This window comes from Medicago sativa, chromosome 3, assembly GCF_051527215.1.
Source record: "Medicago sativa cultivar Bolivia chromosome 3, Bolivia_mono, whole genome shotgun sequence".
NCBI lineage: Eukaryota > Viridiplantae > Streptophyta > Magnoliopsida > Fabales > Fabaceae > Medicago > Medicago sativa.
Window position 1 is genome coordinate 90,564,070 of NC_140751.1, and position 17,021 is coordinate 90,581,090.

The window sequence follows — 17,021 nt, forward strand, 5'->3', positions numbered from 1 at the left end:
CTTTGTAAATTTATGATTGTTTCAAAAGTTTTCTTTCGTTGTTCAAATAAAACATCTCCTATCAAACTAGGGATGATTTTGTTCAATTCACATCATCTTCATCAAGAAAGTCTCATTCATACAATGTGGTCTCTTAAACCCCCAATCCACCATCACATTTAGGCTGACAACACACATCTCAATTCACGAAATGCACTTTACGACCCTGATCTGTGTCCCCCCATAAGAAACCACACTGAATTTTCTCAATCTCATCACAAATAGTTTTGGGCAGCTTGGCATATTGCATATGATAATACAGAACAGAACTAATAACTGACTTGGAGAGAGTAATTCTCCCCGCAAGACTCAAACATTGTTGTTTCCACCCACTGAGTTTATTTTAGATTTCCTGGACAATGTCTTAAAATGCCCTCTAATGGATCTACTAGTAATCAAATTAACCCCAAGGTATCTACCCAAACTAATCACATGGGAGAAACTAGTATGAAGCAAGATATCATCACGAAGCTGATTATCCACATTTTTAGAGAAAACAATGTGTTTTTTTACCATTAATCTTTTGACCTCATGAAGCTTAACATAAGAGATCAAGGCAATGCATAACACAATAAGCTTGCTCAATAGAAGCCTCTGCAAAAAGAAGAATATCGTCAGCCAAAAGAAGATGGGAAATTTAGGGACTATACCTGCCTGCACGCATTGGTTTCCAGTACTCTGCTTCTACCTGGTCAGCTATAATGTGGGAAAGTTTATCCATACAAATGACAAATAAATAAGGAGACAAAGGGTCCCCTTGCCCTATTCCACTTGAAGGATTAAAACTGTTTGTTTTAAACCTTCCATTTAATTTTTTAATTAAAAAATACACAACTGACATCTTCGTCACTTAATTGACGTGACATGTAGATATTGACTGAGTCAAAAATTGAGATTTTGTAAATGAGGTAAAGTTAAGAGCAAAATTTGCTATTTTTTAGTAGAGGAGCAAAATCGCAACATTTTGAAACTTAAGGGATGCATTTTTTAGAGGAGTGATATTTGTACAACCAATTTTGTACAGCTTTTGTGACAACTACTTTTCTCCTTTTTTTATTGGACAAAAACAATGGATAGAGAAAGAAGAAGAGAATGTGAGTCCAAGAAAGATGATTCTTTTAAAAGTTGTGAAAAAGTAGATATACAAATATCATTTCCCAATTTTTTTTCCACATTCCTACATCCAATGGTTGGCTGAAGATGTTTTCTGCTATTGCAGGTTTCCACTATTCCCCCTTCGTGTGTGTGTGTGTTTGTGTGGCCATAAATGGGACATCTTCCTCGCCGTTACTTATCATTAATTTTTAGCTAAAATTTTTGTTCAAACTAGTTTCATTTTCCAACTTAACCATAAACTTTATTTTTAACAAATGCAATTTTAGACCTCTACCATTGCTAACCTGCACCGTTCTGGATGCTCCCCCATAATTTTGTATAGATTTGAGAAAATCCTAAATAATCTTGGAAGAGATTTGAGAAACTCCTGAATAATTGCAAGATGGCAAAATAGACATCCATTACACTACCTAATCTTCTTAATGTGTAAAATTATCAACATGTGCTTATAAGTTTAAACAACGGTAGTATATGACTGGTTATTTCAAACTAGTCACAAATCACATTGATCGCCTAATTTCTTAAAAAAAAAAAACATTAAGTGTTAAAAATTAGTTTAATCTGAAATGTTAAAAAAGTTGAACAGAAATTACAAAAAACTATAATAATTTAAGGTTAAGGATAGCTTGGTCAAAAATACATTATGAAAGGGAAAAGAAAATACATGAAAAAATTACCTATCCCAAAAATAAGACATAAATATTTGATAACAAAAAAAAGTAGGGAGAAGGCATTCTTCTAACAAGCCTCATGACCATCACAATCTGCCGTGCAGTAGTCAGATACCACACCCTTCATCCTTATGTCCTGGAAAAACTTCCAGGAGGCAAGGGCCAAGATTGCTTCAAACAAAAATCTTAAGAGCAAATGTATGCCCAAAGGGGGAGTAAACATAAACTAATCCCTGCTGGATTCTAGAATATTTAGTATCAACTCCCTCAAGTGCTTGAGAAAAAAACAAATCAGTTAGTTTTCTTCTCTTCTTCCTTAGCAGCAACAGTCTCTGCAGAATCCACAGCCGGAGGCTGATCATCCTCACCTCCAAATCCAAATTCATTAACACGCTTCTTGTCAACTGGATAAATCCACCTTTGGTATACATATATAAGGAAGATAAGATCTGCAAGGAAAGGAAAAAAGAAATCAAGTCAATGATTGACTGATGAAGAAAGACAAACTCAAATGTCATATATCGTCAGGAAGTACTTGACCCGAAGTTCTATCCCATAGTAATTCTACTACAGTTAACTCCCACCCCCTTCCGCCTCCCCCAATCAGGTCTTTAGCCTCTTATGTCAAGAGGAGAAGAGGGGGAAGAAAAAGAAGAAAATGCAGCATTGCAACAACACAGGCATATTAAAGTTAAAATGAGGTTATGTCTAGTATCTGAAGCAATTGCAACCTGCAAATAACAAAGAGAGTCATGGTAACAAACTTACCATCACGGAAGACAGAAAGTCGATGTAGTGTTGGCATTTTAATGACGAAGGCAAAAAGATCATCAATAATGGTGTTGAGAAACTTGTAAGTCATCTGCCTCCATGGTAAGTGAGCAACAGATTTCAGCTTGTAGTTGATGAACAGTTGAGGGCACATCATAATAAAGCCTGCAAAGGTTTTCCAATAGAGTATGAACACAAAGTTTACCAAACTAGAAACTTCAAGATCAATAACATTTGTGTTAAAATCGGTCGAATATGCCATCATGAAAGTATTTTTTTCCATAAGTAGAAATGGAGAAAAAAGCTTTTTTTTTTTTTTTCATAAGCAGAAATGGAGAAAAAAAAAAAAGATAAGAACTTAGAAGACATTAAATACTTTTTTATATAAAAAAAATAAATAAAATAACAATGTTGTCAAGGGAAGGACCAAATACAAATAGTGTGGACTGTTCTTTCGAAAAAAATTGTGTGGGCTGTGGATTTAATAGAGGTGAATTTTGTTTTTATTCTATCTTTGTCCATAGACAGCACAAAAAAAAACACAAGTAAGCAAATTTCCGACATTTTTTCTAATTTACTTCTCCTATGAAAGGAAATACACATGCTAACACTAGGGGGTCGAAGAAAAAAGTAAAAAATCCCCATCTTTTATTTAAACAATTTATAAAAGCTTTTTGCAATAAGGAGGTTTAACTCAAATTTTACTTTTTAGTCTCGGCTACAATAGCAGCCCTTGTAATTCAAATCCATGGCAAAAAAGTTTCATCCTGGTTCAGGACAATCTTACTCAGGACACATGAGCTGCTACTACAACTAGGAACTTAAAGCATGCCAAATTTATAACAGTCTTAGCATTTCTGTTAACTTGGTTTAATAGTAATTAGCCACAGTCATAAATGATAGTGTCACTCCAAAACACGAGATAACTTAACCAATTTAGAAGGGTGCTTACCAAACATGTATACACAACTTGTGAGTGAAGACAGAATCCAAGAATACCAGCTCTTGTGGCGCTCGTACTTTAGTGAGTAAACGGCAAAGCCAGCAGCAAGGAGAAATAGAACATAGGTTAAATACTTCATTGCAATATCATCATACTCTTTTGTCTTGTTCCCTGCATATGACTCTCGATCGCGGAACCTCAACATAGGTATCCTCCCTGTCCTATCAATCTGGCAGATTTCAAATAAAAATAATTAAGGAACATAGAAATTGTGGAAGTAGACAAAGCTAGAAAGGATTTCAAATAAAAATAATTAAGGAATATTGAATTTTTGGAAGTAGACAAAGCTAGAAAGGAACATCTGCCTCACTCAGAGAAACGATTAAACAGTAATTTGAAAAGGAAGGCCCTAGAAAATATTCTCCATACATGGTTACAAAATCAGTAAATATGAAAGGTCTCAGCAAACTATTTTGTACACACGATACAGGTATGCTATACATGATGGTAAAGGGGGAAAAGCCGGCAATCTCAGTAATAGCAATAATTGTCTCAGAAACTATATTACTTGCTATATAAAAAATTCAAAAGGCACTCTCTTGAACAAAGCTAGAAGATCACAAATAATACCTCTATGTGCATGGCTTTTCCAATTTTCCAGAACTCAATAACCAAACCAACTCCAGAGCTTAGAAGAATCATCCAAGAGGTGTCGTTGTCAAGCAGATAAAGGAAGATGATAAGCTGACAAATAAAGCTCACAACAACAGTCTTTGCAGAGAGTCCTTCCATAGACTTATTTTTGTTCCAAAATTGGATGTCTGTGCAGAAAGAAAATCGCTAGATTATAATCTATCCTCTAACCATATTGATAACAATTTTTGGGTTTAAGCTATTGACCTAAAGATTGTAATGCAAAATAACTTACCATTCTTGAAAGCCAAAAAGTCAAATACTGAATGAAGAAGAGACACAATCATGGTAATACCGAGGAGGTAAGGATTTCCTTCCAAGAATACCCTCTGATACAATCATAAATACACCAAATCGTCAGACAATTAGAAAAATAAAAGCCATCTATTATTTGATACATAGACTCTGCACAAAAAACATGAGATTCTTATATTTTGAAAATCCATATTAAAATCTTTTAGAGTATTAAGGCCTGTTTGTTTGCCCAAAAAATAAAATCAATCTTCGAAAAAATAGACGGTTTTTTCATTATTTATTCTTTTTACCTTTTGAGATCAAACACAAGAAAATCTTATGTTCAGGTTTTTGCTTTTTTTTCCTGAAGAACTTGCATAATTATTAGTTTTTTGTGAAAAAATCTTTTGATATAAGGACAAGGCGGTACTTTACAAGTTTTAGAGAACAACAGACCTTAAGTTCATCAGCCTCGCCATCAAGCATGCTTCCGTAACTACGGTGAATCTGGAAGGACTGGTCAATTTGCATGAATAATTGCCATTTCGTCATGCTAATGGGACCAACTTCCAGATTAAGTGTGAGTTCAGTTACTGTCTCATTCAAAGCTATCAACTTATCCCGCAGTAACCAGAATTCATTGAAGAAAATAGTTGGATAGTAGTTCCCAGTGATAGGATCAATGTTCAAGTCTGGTCACCAAAAGTTAAGGAAACTGATATATATGATTAGCTAACTTGCATGAATAAGGCAGTGAATCAGTGTCAACATATCGTATGGTTAAAAAATGAACTTGAAATTCAAACAGTAGGAAAAAAAAAAAATACATCACTGAGTTGCACAATCAAGGAATATGTCAGGGCTAGACACGTTCTCATTTTCTCAATATTTGGTTGCATAGGATGACCATCAATATTGGGAAAAAGTCCCACATTGAAAATATATAAGACCTAAAAAGAGTTTAATAAAGAGTGGCACTCCTACCTTACAAGCTGGTTTTCTAAGAATGAATCAGACCAATATGAATACCTAATATGGTATTAGAGCTTATTGATCTGGGCCACCTACCAAATTATACATGCACCAAACCCAATAGTGTTGGCGTGAGGGGATGTATTAGAAAAAACCCAAGTACCACATTGAAAATTGATAAAAACATGAAAAAGTTTATAAAGAGTAACACTCCTCACCTTACAAATCGGTTTTGTAAGGATGAGTTAGACACAACATAAAAACCTAATAACCATATTATTTTAAGGCTACACATGGTATCCTGTAATCAATGCCAATAAACTAAAATGGAAAGGGTAACAAAAGAAAATGACGAATGGCAAACAATGTTAATGGCAAGGATACATGGAGCGATGTTAGGTGGTATGCCTGTATTTGGGTACCTGCAAACAGGAAAAGTTTAAAATAACAATTAGCAAGGTTAGAAAGAATATCCATTCAATAACTGGGTTGGCAACATACAGATTTAGATTATTTTAAATGTTTTTCAAGCCATATCACATCTAATGTGAGAATCTCAACCACAGTTAACAAAATAAATCTTCCACAGATCCACAATAAATTATACAAAGTTCAGGTTTACAGCCAGGTTCACTGCAAAACTAAAGGGAAGAGAAAGGGAGGAAAAAAAAAATTGAATTTTCATTCTGAACAAGGTTGCTAACTATTTCAAATTTTCAACCATCTCTCTTACGGCAAAACTTCAGATAAAAGTAATTCCACTTAAAAGAAGGCCAATTTATCCAACAATCTCTTTTACCACTGGTATTAGATTTTTACACAAATTAGCAGTTATTAACTTTGAAGGGAAATTATGACCGGCTAAAAACCAGAGCATGTACATAAAAATAATGCACCAAAAAATAATGATTTCCAAGAAACATACTGAGTGAAGTCAGCAATCAAGTTAATCGTTATATTTGGTTTCCAATATGCACGCCACTCCACAGGACCTTCGTCTTTAGAATCATCTTCAATATCATCAATGACCTGACACAACCAAAAGAGATAAATTCAGAGACCACAGTTAAACAAGTAACCACCTCACACATTTAGCAGATGAGAACGTTATTGATACAGACATAATTTAACAGCAACAACAGTGACATAGATATACAATATTAAGAAAATATATGGACTGGTACGAGTAGTTCCCTGCACACATACCTAGTCATAGCATAATGATTAGATCTAGGGGTACCTCTTCTGGGACCTTAGGAAGTAGGAATGAGATTACCGAACCATATCTCAATATTATCGAAACTTTTAAATGCTGATTTGAGCATGATGAATAGAATTACTATACCATATCCTCTGTTTAAAGGCCAAATGAGGGGGAAAGGGGCAGAAAAAATTCCATTTTGAATTAATTGAATTGCCAACCTCCCACAAATTTTCTAGCATATACATCCTCGATGAGATGGCCTACGAGGGCCTTTGTTATTTATAAGCATGTGTCCAAGTTTCGCTGTTCTCAACAAGTATCTATCTTTATAAATGAAAAAAGAAAAGAAAAAAATAACACTTCCTCAAGAAACAAGATGTTATCTGTCCCACATATGGTCATATCACTGTATTGCGAGCTTGCGTAGAGGACAAATTTGCAAGAGGGAAGCTTAAGAAAGTGCTTTGAAAGATCTTCCTGGCATTCAAGCTACGAGAAAATGTTCAAATCGAGTTATCATCCTGGAAGACTAAAGGTCACAATGTGACCTTCCGTCTTCCAGGATCAAAACATATGTTTCTATGAAAGTATCAAGACAGGATTACGAAAGAAAGAAAGAGCCAAGGAAGTAGTTATTGTATAAAATGCGATATGATACTCATGGCTTAGGTGATTTTTCCATGTGTAAAATCACATGTTAGGAGTGTAAATGAGATGAAAGATAGTTTGGTAGTTATCGATAAATGAAGACTAGCAATAACTATAGGCATAAATATTAAGGATTGGATTTAAACAGTCTATCACTGGATGATATTAATGAATAATGACGCGATCATGGTAAAATATTTTGGATGTTGCTGTTGACCTAGAGATTGTACAAAATATAATACAATAAATCTATTACGTAAAAACTCAACAAGAAATACCTTGAACTCAATCCAAAGTAACATCATCAAAAAAATCTTATAAAGCTGATTATAAAATTATTTGAGTAAATAACAAACCTCGGGTGTCACTTGACCCTCACTTGAATCAGCTCCCAACAGACTCTTCCTTTTATCTGCTTTAGACTTTGGCTTGTATATCACAACAGCTGAAGCCCATAAAAAGAGAGGCATTTAGTAAACCACTTTCCTTAAGTTAAATATATTTAGCATTACTTAGTAACAAGTAATAAACATACGATGTGTCCTTCCAAATGCTGCTTGAGGCTGGTATTCTGGATCACTAGGGTCAGGCGAATATCCAGATTGTGCAAAGAAAACATGAGCATATAAACTCCCATTGTGCTTCAAGGACTGTAGAAAGAATATTGTAACCATAAAATTCAATTTCAAAAGAACTACTATTAAGTCCGAGTTGTATGTAAATAAACCACACATAAGTAGCAGTAGCAATTTCAGAGAGTCATACCTCAGTCGGGGGATAGTTCAAAGTAAGAGTCCTGGTACTCTCAGGTCCCCATACGGCATACGGAATATTGGTTTCGTGCCATACAAGAGCACTTTCATTACCAAATTCGTTGAACTTGTCATTCTCGGTAAGATAAACCCACATATCCTGAATAAAACGTCATTCAAAACCAACCCAACTAGGTTAGAAAACAAGAAACAACCCAAACAAGGACAGTTATTGCAGTTTGAACCAACTGCAGACTAGTTATTTTCTCTATATCCTTTTCCTAAATGAAAAACTCCAGGCACGTAATAATCACACATTTATGCAATCATGGTTTAAAAAAAGAACCTGAACTGCGATAAAGGGTCGCGAACATCAAGTGCATGTTTGATCACGGTGGGTTGGACGAAATCACAGTGTCACGGTCACTGTGATTTTGTTCTTAAAAGGGTAACTTTTGCAAAATTACGGTGGCTTAGCTCACCATGATTCTGTCAAAGTCAGGACATACACCAATTTTTTTTTGTTTCTAGGACTGCTCCACAATCAAAACCACGTCAACTTCACTTAACTATAATTCTCTTCAATAGCATGATCGTGATTTAAAACCTACTTATTTTCACTGTTACTTCCGTGAACAAAACTAGTATCATAAATAACATGAAAATTTAAAACAATTAAGTAACCTAAAAGTATAATACCATCAACAGAATTAACAGAGTGAATAACAAAGCTGGTACACTTAATATATAAAACCTAACTGAATGAATCGAAATCTGAATTAAATAGAGTAATTGAAGAAAGATCGATGATAGAATGGACGAGAGTGTGTACCATAGGTTGTGCTTTATGGAAGAGGTTGGAGATGAGAACAGCAGGTTCATTGTTAGGTGATTTTTTGGAGGCAGGAGAGAAGAATTTAGAAGCGAAATACCAGAAAACAACCATACGAATGATTCCGGTAAAGCTAAATCCACCACCAGCTTGTTGTCTACCTTGCGGTGCTGCATCAGCGTCTCCGCCTTCAACTACTGCCGTTGGCGGCGCCATGGAATCGAAGATTTGAAACGGCGATGGAAGCTGAGACGGTGTTGTGATGTGTGTGTAAGGTGATAGTATTAATAAAGAAAAGAAGTTTGGTTGTGAATTGCGATGCTAGTGGCCTGGTGAGTAAGAAAAGGAATTTTGTTAAAGAGGCCACGCAACGTTCCACCGATTAAGATCTCCTGCAGCCTACAACTTCTTTTTCAACCGTAGAGGATCTTTTTTCTCAGCCCTTACCTATGATTCGCCTATATATAGTAATTTAATAAACAGTTGGATTTTAAAGATAATCTCTTTTTTAATATCAGAAATTGCAAAATACGTACAACATCATATCATATCACCAATTTAAGTCGGCTGGTTAAACATAACACATTCACGTATTTTTAGATCAACGATATTTTATTGAAATTTAGTGTGTAAACTACAAACGATATTTCATGTAAAATTTACGATATAGATTAAAATTCTACGTGTTGATATTTGCGACCTTCAAATGTAACAAATTCAACAAATCATATTTATCTTTTTCAATTACAACAATAATATAACAAATATAACAAAACATCTTCTTTTTTTTAATAATATAACATTATTATAAGAAATTTGTTTAAGGATATAATTGAAATAACAAAAAAGCCAACTCAAAATCCTCTATTCTCTTTATATATAGTATAGATTATGTATTGTGTATAGTATAGATTAAATTTTTATAAAAAGAAAAATAAATAAAAAACATTACTTATAATTTACAACGTTGGTGCAGTGAAAAATGTACAGACTATAGTGCATGTTTGAATGTCAATACAAATAGTACATGTTACTCTGTACATGCGCATAACATCGGACATTGTTTTAGGCATAACATCGGACATGAAAAAACTCACCATCACCCATTAAATTACTATGTACGTGAAGATGATTTTTCAAGTGTTCCTACATGTTATCATTTGCTGAAGCATTATCCAAGGTTGTAGAAAATATCTTCTTATCTATTCCCCATTGTTTTAGGCAATCAAACAAAGTTGCTTCCAATTCAATGTCAGTGTGGGGTCTCATTCTACAAAAGTTCATAGCACAACTTGCTAACTTCCAGTTTTTATCTACAAAATGAGCGGTTAAACATATATATCCTTCACTTGTAAACTTTGTTCAAAGATCCGAAGTTAGGCAAATTCTATTCGAAATCTTACCCCATGATTTCCTTAAGTTTGATCCTTTTCCCTACAATATATTTTTTCAATATTTGAAACTTTGGTATTCCTGCAGACCATTTCAGCATCAGGATTCAAGTAATTCACCCACACTCAAATTTTATCGTACTCAACAAAACTAAAAGGGAGATCACGAGCAACAATAGCTTCTGCAAACAAACTACGATGAGTTTTATGGTTGATTTCGGTCATGCTAAACATATTTTCAAGACTATTCAGGTTTGACAAGATAGATTTGCAACAACAAACATGACGAATGAGATGTGAAGTACCATAATTATTCCCAGACCTTAGGGTTTTTTCCGATAGCAAAATATTTTTTGCAAAAATTGCATGCAGACTTTTCTATGCTATCTAGATCTTTACCGATCTTTTCAAAAAATTCCAAACTTCTGACATTGTTTTCCTATGAGTATCGTTATTCTCAAATGTCACAACACTTTCATCTTGACCTTCTCCATTTACATCCATATCCATAGGCTTCATACTATAATAAAGAGAAATTCCCAAACATTTAAACAAATAACATAATCAAATAACATTACAAAACTCAACCAGGAACTAACAACATACAAGAATGAAACAGAGAATTGAAAAAATCATATAGTATCAACTAAACACATATAGAATTAAATTTTAAACTTCAAATAAAATTGACATAGAACCCTAAAATTCATATAACAAGCTTCACCAAATATTAAGAATTAGGGTTTATGCCAAAAGAGGGAATACCATAAAATTGATCACATAAAATTGAAATACAATCATGTAATTGCTATAATGCATATCAATTCCATAGATTTGAACAAAATCGTAAAGTGTCGACAAGATTTTAGGGTTATGTTAGATACACAAATGAGGGAGAAGAGATATGGGAAGAGAAATTGACCGAGGAGAGCAAAACCAACGAGAGACAAACGACAACATCGATAGAGGGCTGCGATAGATTGAGACGGTGGTGAACTGAAAAGTGAGAAAAGAAGTGAGAACATGAGAGTAGAGTTCTAGTGGGCCTGAAGTCCCCTCACCATAGCCCACTAAAAAAAATCAGACGGCACAGAGGGTAAGACAAATTTCAAAAGAATCAGACGACATCCTTAAATTGGTGTACTCTTCAAAAAAAAAAAATCCTTAAATTGGTGTAGATTTATATTTAAATTTGAAAATTAATTGAAATGTTAAGGATACAAAGACAAACATGTTTACATCAACTTAATAATAATTAATGAATTTAAAAGTAAAATAATTTGAGAGTAATTTACGTATATTAAAAAATAGGCTACACAACAATAAAATTTTTGTAAGAAAAACAATAAAATTGTATTCCCTTTATTAGTAGTGTATAAAATATAAAAATCATTGTTTAACAACGAATATACTTGAAAATTATGCCTGTTTTTTAGCTAAATTAGGATTTGAATTTTTTCTATCTAGTTTAATAGGAACTTTTTTTATCTATAATAAAATAAAAACACACGTTTATGAAAAAATATTAAATCCTAGCGAAAGAAACACCCATGACATCACCTTAGAAGATACTCCTAACGAATAAAATCGAGAGAAACATCAAAAACTTTAAGGGGCGTTTGTTTGTACAATGGTTTCTTTTTTATAAGATAAAAACAAAAATGATGTTTCGGTCTTTAAGAGGTGTTTGTCACACGGTTGAGAATATAATTGTAGGAATAATTTTCTTGAAAATTACTAATGAGCATCTTATTGCTAGGTATTTTTTTTAAAAATTGTGTTTGGTTAGTAGTTATTACCTTCGTTAGAAGTGTTTGTAAGAGTGACTATTATAGATGGTTATTTTAATTTTATTCCTATCTACATGGAAATCTATTATTCTCACTCACCTTCTTGGGAATAAAATCATGGGTAAATAGAAGCAATTTTTTCTGGGGACGTTTTATTTCTACAAGTTAATTTTTTTTTTTTTTTAACTTTGTAACAAATGCAAGAATCTACATTAGAAACCAGATGAAGTGTTGATGTATTATATACTAAATGAGTTTGAATCTCACTCTTAAAACGTGACTCAAATGATCATACACATATATGTTGTACATTGGTAAAGTGAAACTTCACACGATCGATATTATCCACCAATAAATTTCTCACATCTTCCACAATAGAATTCAAACCAAAGTCATTATGAAATCTTAGTCGAGTTCTTAGTAAGTAAATAAATACCTTTTTAAAAGGATCCTCTAACTTTGGATCATCTATGTTTAACTAAACTTAGGCTATAAAGAACAAATGTTAATTTTTTTTCCTTTAAAACGTCAAAATAGAAGCGTAATTTTTTTTCGACAAAAAAAATAATTTTGAAAATTGTATATTCAAATTTAAAATTTATTTTTTAAAGTCAAGACTTATGTTTTATTTACATTTTTAAATACTCAATTTGTGTTATTACTTATTAGAGAACAACTTAGCTGACCCTAGTAAAGAAAAGAGAGTGGGTAGAAAATTATGGACCAAAATCATATATGAATTAAACGAGGGCTAAAAATTGTAATTAAATATAGATCACCTTTTATGAATTTTCAATGGAAGATTACATTATAGAAATTCTTCTGTAAGAACAAACCTAACTATCATTCTTACAAACAACAAATTAAAACATGACACGTCATTTTTTTTTCTTTTAACCATGATTGGTGGTGGTGAATACTAACTGCAAATAATGGTTGAGAGAGAGGAGGAGCAGTTATTTACTTAAATTATTTCCAAATTATTTTAAAATAAAACAATGAGGTGTCATGTTTTAATTTGTTGTTTGTAAGAATGATATGTTAGGTTCGTTCCTACGCAAGAATTTCTCATTACATTAAGCGCACTATAGACGTTTAAATATGCTCCTACTTCATTTCTTAAAAGACTGTCTATTCCCGGCAGTGCCACCGCTCGTCACTTTCCCGGTGAAGAAACCGTGTAATTCACGGCGGGGCACACGGTGGCGAATACAAATATCAACCTCAACCGCCGCCAGCGTCTCCCCGTTTTCCCATTCAACCAGTTTTAACCAGTACATTGAAATTTATCACTTGGTCGTTTTCATTTAGCACATCCACTGTTTGTGAAAATGCCTCAGAGGAACGAAGAAACGGAAAGCCCAAGTTCTGAAGCTTTTTGTAGCATTCCATGTGTTCTGTTTTCAATTGGCAGTATAACATTGAAGTCCCATTGGTAAATCCTCGTGGGTATGCTTCAACGCAATTTCAAGACATGGGCCTCAACCATTAGGAGTTTATGTGTGGATTCTAGGCACAATGAAGCTCTTTCCTTTTTCCATCATTGTTTGAAGGACAATGCAGCTTTTAAACCAGATCACGAAGTCCTTGCTGCGATTTTCAAGTCTTGTTCCGCCCTTTTGGCTTCCAACTTGGGAAAATGTTTGCATAGTTATGTTGTTAAGCAAGGTCATGTTTCTTGCCATGTTACTGGTAAAGCATTGCTTAACATGTATGCTAAATGTGGCATGCTTGACGATTGTCATAAGCTGTTTGATCAGTTTGGTCACTGTGATCCGGTTATTTGGAACATTGTTTTGTCTGGGTATTCGAGGTCTGGTAAAAATGATGCTGATGTGATGAGGGTGTTTAGGGCGATGCATTCGAGTGGAGAGGTTACGCCTAGTTCTGTTACCGTTGCTACTGTTCTTCCTGTTTGTGCTCGTTCAGGGAATCTGAACGGTGGAAAGAGTATGCACGGTTATGTTATCAAATCTGGTTTTGAAATGGACACATTTGCTGGAAATGCTTTGGTGTCGATGTATGCTAAGTGTGGACTTGTGGCTTGTGATGCATATGCTGTCTTTGATAGCATTATTCACAAAGATGTTGTTTCATGGAATGCAATGATCGCAGGCCTTGCTGAGAATGGGTTGTTAAAAGAAGCGTTCTCCTTATTTAGTTCGATGATGAAAGGACCTGTAAAGCCAAATTATGCAACAGTAGCCAATATCCTGCCGGTTTGTGCTTCATTTGACGAGAATATTGCCTACCGTTTTGGAAGGCAAATCCACTCTTATGTGCTGCAGTGGCCTGAATTGTCAGCTGATGTTTCTGTATGTAACGCTTTGGTGAGCTTCTACTTAAAAGTTGGACGGACAAAAGAAGCCGAATCTTTGTTTTGGGCAATGGACACAAGGGATTTGGTCTCTTGGAATGCAATTATTGCAGGATACGCATTGAATGGTGAATGGTTAAAATCATTGCACGTATTTGGAAATTTAGTGTCTCTAGAAATGTTATTGTTAGATTCTGTGACCATGGTCAGCATACTTCCAGCATGTGCACAATTGGACAACTTGCAGGCAGGGAAACAAGTCCATGCGTATATTTTGAGACATCCTTTTCTTTTTGAAGACACTTCTGTTGGAAATGCTTTAGTTAGTTTCTATGCAAAATGTGGCTATATAGAAGAAGCATATCACACATTTTCTATGATATCTAGAAAAGATTTGATTTCATGGAATTCTATTTTGGATGCCTTTGGAGAGAAGAGGCATCATTCAAGATTTGTCACCCTGTTACATGTGATGCTTAAACTAGATATTAGACCCGACTCCGTTACAATATTGACCATAATCCATTTTTCTGCTTCTCTTTTGAGAGTAAAAAAGGTGAGAGAAATACACGGCTATTCAATTAGGAGTGGATCTTTATTAAGTGCTACTGCGCCAACTGTTGGGAATGCAATACTTGATGCATATTCCAAATGTGGTAACATTGAGTATGCAAATAAAATGTTTCAGAATCTGTCAGAAAAAAGGAATCTGGTCACATGCAATTCACTGATATCAGGTTATGTGGGTTTAGGATCACATTATGATGCAAATATGATATTTAGTGGGATGTCGGAGACGGACCTTACCACATGGAATCTAATGGTTCGAGTATATGCCGAAAATGATTGTCCTGAGCAGGCTCTTGAATCGTTCTTAAAGTTACAAACTCAAGGGATGAAGCCTGATGTTGTGACTATCATGAGCCTCATTCCAGTATGCACACAAATGGCGTCAGTTCACTTACTGCGCCAGTGTCATGGATACATTATTCGGTCTAGTTTTGAGGATCTTCATCTTAAAGGAACCCTCTTAGATGCTTATGCAAAATGTGGCATCATAGGCTATGCATATAAGATATTTCAATCAAGTGCTGATAAAGATCTGGTTATGTTTACTGCTATGATTGGTGGGTATGCTATGCATGGCATGAGTGAAAAAGCACTTGGGACTTTTTCTAGTATGCTCAATATGGGAATCAAGCCAGATCATGTTATATTTACTTCCATATTATCTGCTTGCAGTCACGCTGGCCGCATAGATGAAGGACTGAAGATATTTGATTCAATAGAGAAAATCCATGGTATGAAACCAACTATTGAACAGTTTGCTTGTGTGGTGGACCTCCTCGCTCGAGGTGGACACGTTAGTGAAGCATATTCTTTTGTGACCAAGATGCCAATTGAAGCTAATGCAAATATTTGGGGGACATTGCTTGGTGCCTGCAAAACTTATCATGAGGTGGAATTGGGTCGTATTGTAGCAGACAAACTTTTCAAAATTGAAGCTAATGATATTGGAAACTACATTGTATTATCAAATTTGTATGCTGCAGATGATAGATGGGATGGGGTAATGGAGGTTAGAAAGATGATGAGGAACAAAGATTTGAAAAAACCAGCAGGATGCAGCTGGATCGAAGTTGAGAGGACAAGTAACATTTTTGTAGTTGGAGATTGTTCCCATCCACAAAGAAATTTGATTTATAGTACACTGTGTACATTAGATCAACAAGTAAAGGAACCGGTGGAATTTTAGCCCATTCTGTACATTATGGCATTCCTGGTGTCTCAAGAGAAATCATGTATTTTTTATTTTTTTTGAAAGATCAAGGAAATCATGTATTTGTTAACCAACCCAACAAGATTTTTTAGTATGAGAAATACTTGTATAGAACACATCTTAATAAATCGAGTTGACTAAACTAATCAATAAAAAATAAATTACTTACAATCATTTTAAGGAGATATGATATAATAATGTTATCATATCATATTCATCTACTATTTGTTGCACTGATATATACTAATCACATTTCTAATCCCATCAAACTCGCTCTTTGTAATTTCTATCTTAAGCATAGGTACATAGTTGGGTTAGTAATCTGAAAAGATTAGTGCCCTAAGGGTATTGTTTAAGCATCTAAAAGTAGTAACTTTTGTATTGGAAATTGTACGGTTATAACTTCAACAAGTGTTTGACTTATATTTTCAAGGCATAATTTCTTTTTATGGGTTCCTTAAACAATGTTCTTAGGGCACTTGTTAACAAGACCCAAAATAATATATGCTCGTTATGCACTAACCATTATCAAACTGGATTCCACTTGTGTACCATTAAGGTACCAATGGTATATACCATTGGCCAATTAGAGTGTGCCACCTACCAATGTTACTTTATAAATGCTTTATTTGATATATTTTTTTAAAGGGTGTGCCACATGGCACATTCTAATTGGACAATGGTAATGGTACACAAGTGCTATCCCTTTTGTCTGTAACATTTCGCTCTTCAAATGTCTTGCGTCTTAAACCGTGGCACATCTCCATATATATGATACATTAAATTTTTTTTTTTCTCTTTTTATTCTTTTCATCTTTTACTTTTTGATATGATTGGATTGTTAGGAAAAAAATGTGTTATTGTTTCA

General features: G+C 34.2%; 2 protein-coding genes across 2 annotated transcripts; one reads left to right on the forward strand and one right to left on the reverse strand.

Annotated features, from left to right (window-relative positions):
• Positions 1–1,744: 1,744 nt before the first annotated feature.
• LOC146941812 (Transmembrane CLPTM1 family protein) lies at positions 1,745–9,185 on the reverse strand. The gene is made up of 12 exons (XM_085755649.1): positions 8,876–9,185; positions 8,057–8,203; positions 7,827–7,941; positions 7,648–7,736; positions 6,365–6,468; positions 5,824–5,861; positions 4,924–5,159; positions 4,469–4,562; positions 4,171–4,361; positions 3,550–3,769; positions 2,595–2,762; positions 1,745–2,275 (listed from the first exon to the last, which is right to left on the reverse strand). Exons 1-12 carry the CDS (start codon positions 9,089–9,091, stop codon positions 2,118–2,120), a joined length of 1,776 nt encoding a protein of 591 aa, XP_085611775.1. The 5' UTR covers positions 9,092–9,185; the 3' UTR covers positions 1,745–2,117.
• Positions 9,186–13,114: 3,929 nt separating this feature from the next.
• On the forward strand, positions 13,115–16,327 carry SLG1 (Tetratricopeptide repeat (TPR)-like superfamily protein). The gene has a single exon (XM_085755650.1). It carries the CDS (start codon positions 13,508–13,510, stop codon positions 16,127–16,129), a length of 2,622 nt encoding a protein of 873 aa, XP_085611776.1. The 5' UTR covers positions 13,115–13,507; the 3' UTR covers positions 16,130–16,327.
• Positions 16,328–17,021: the final 694 nt, after the last annotated feature.

Excerpts from the sequence above, each read along its gene's own strand:
- SLG1 (XM_085755650.1), top strand. The coding sequence starts at position 13,508 with ATGCTTCAACGCAATTTCAAGACATGGGCCTCAACCATTAGGAGTTTA.
- LOC146941812 (XM_085755649.1), bottom strand. The coding sequence starts at position 9,091 with ATGGCGCCGCCAACGGCAGTAGTTGAAGGCGGAGACGCTGATGCAGCA. Across the intron at positions 7,737-7,826 it reads AGCATTTGGAAGGACACATC|CTGTTGTGATATACAAGCCA; the intron begins GTATGTTTATTA and ends TATGGGCTTCAG. Across the intron at positions 6,469-7,647 it reads AGGGTCAAGTGACACCCGAG|GTCATTGATGATATTGAAGA; the intron begins GTTTGTTATTTA and ends TGGTTGTGTCAG.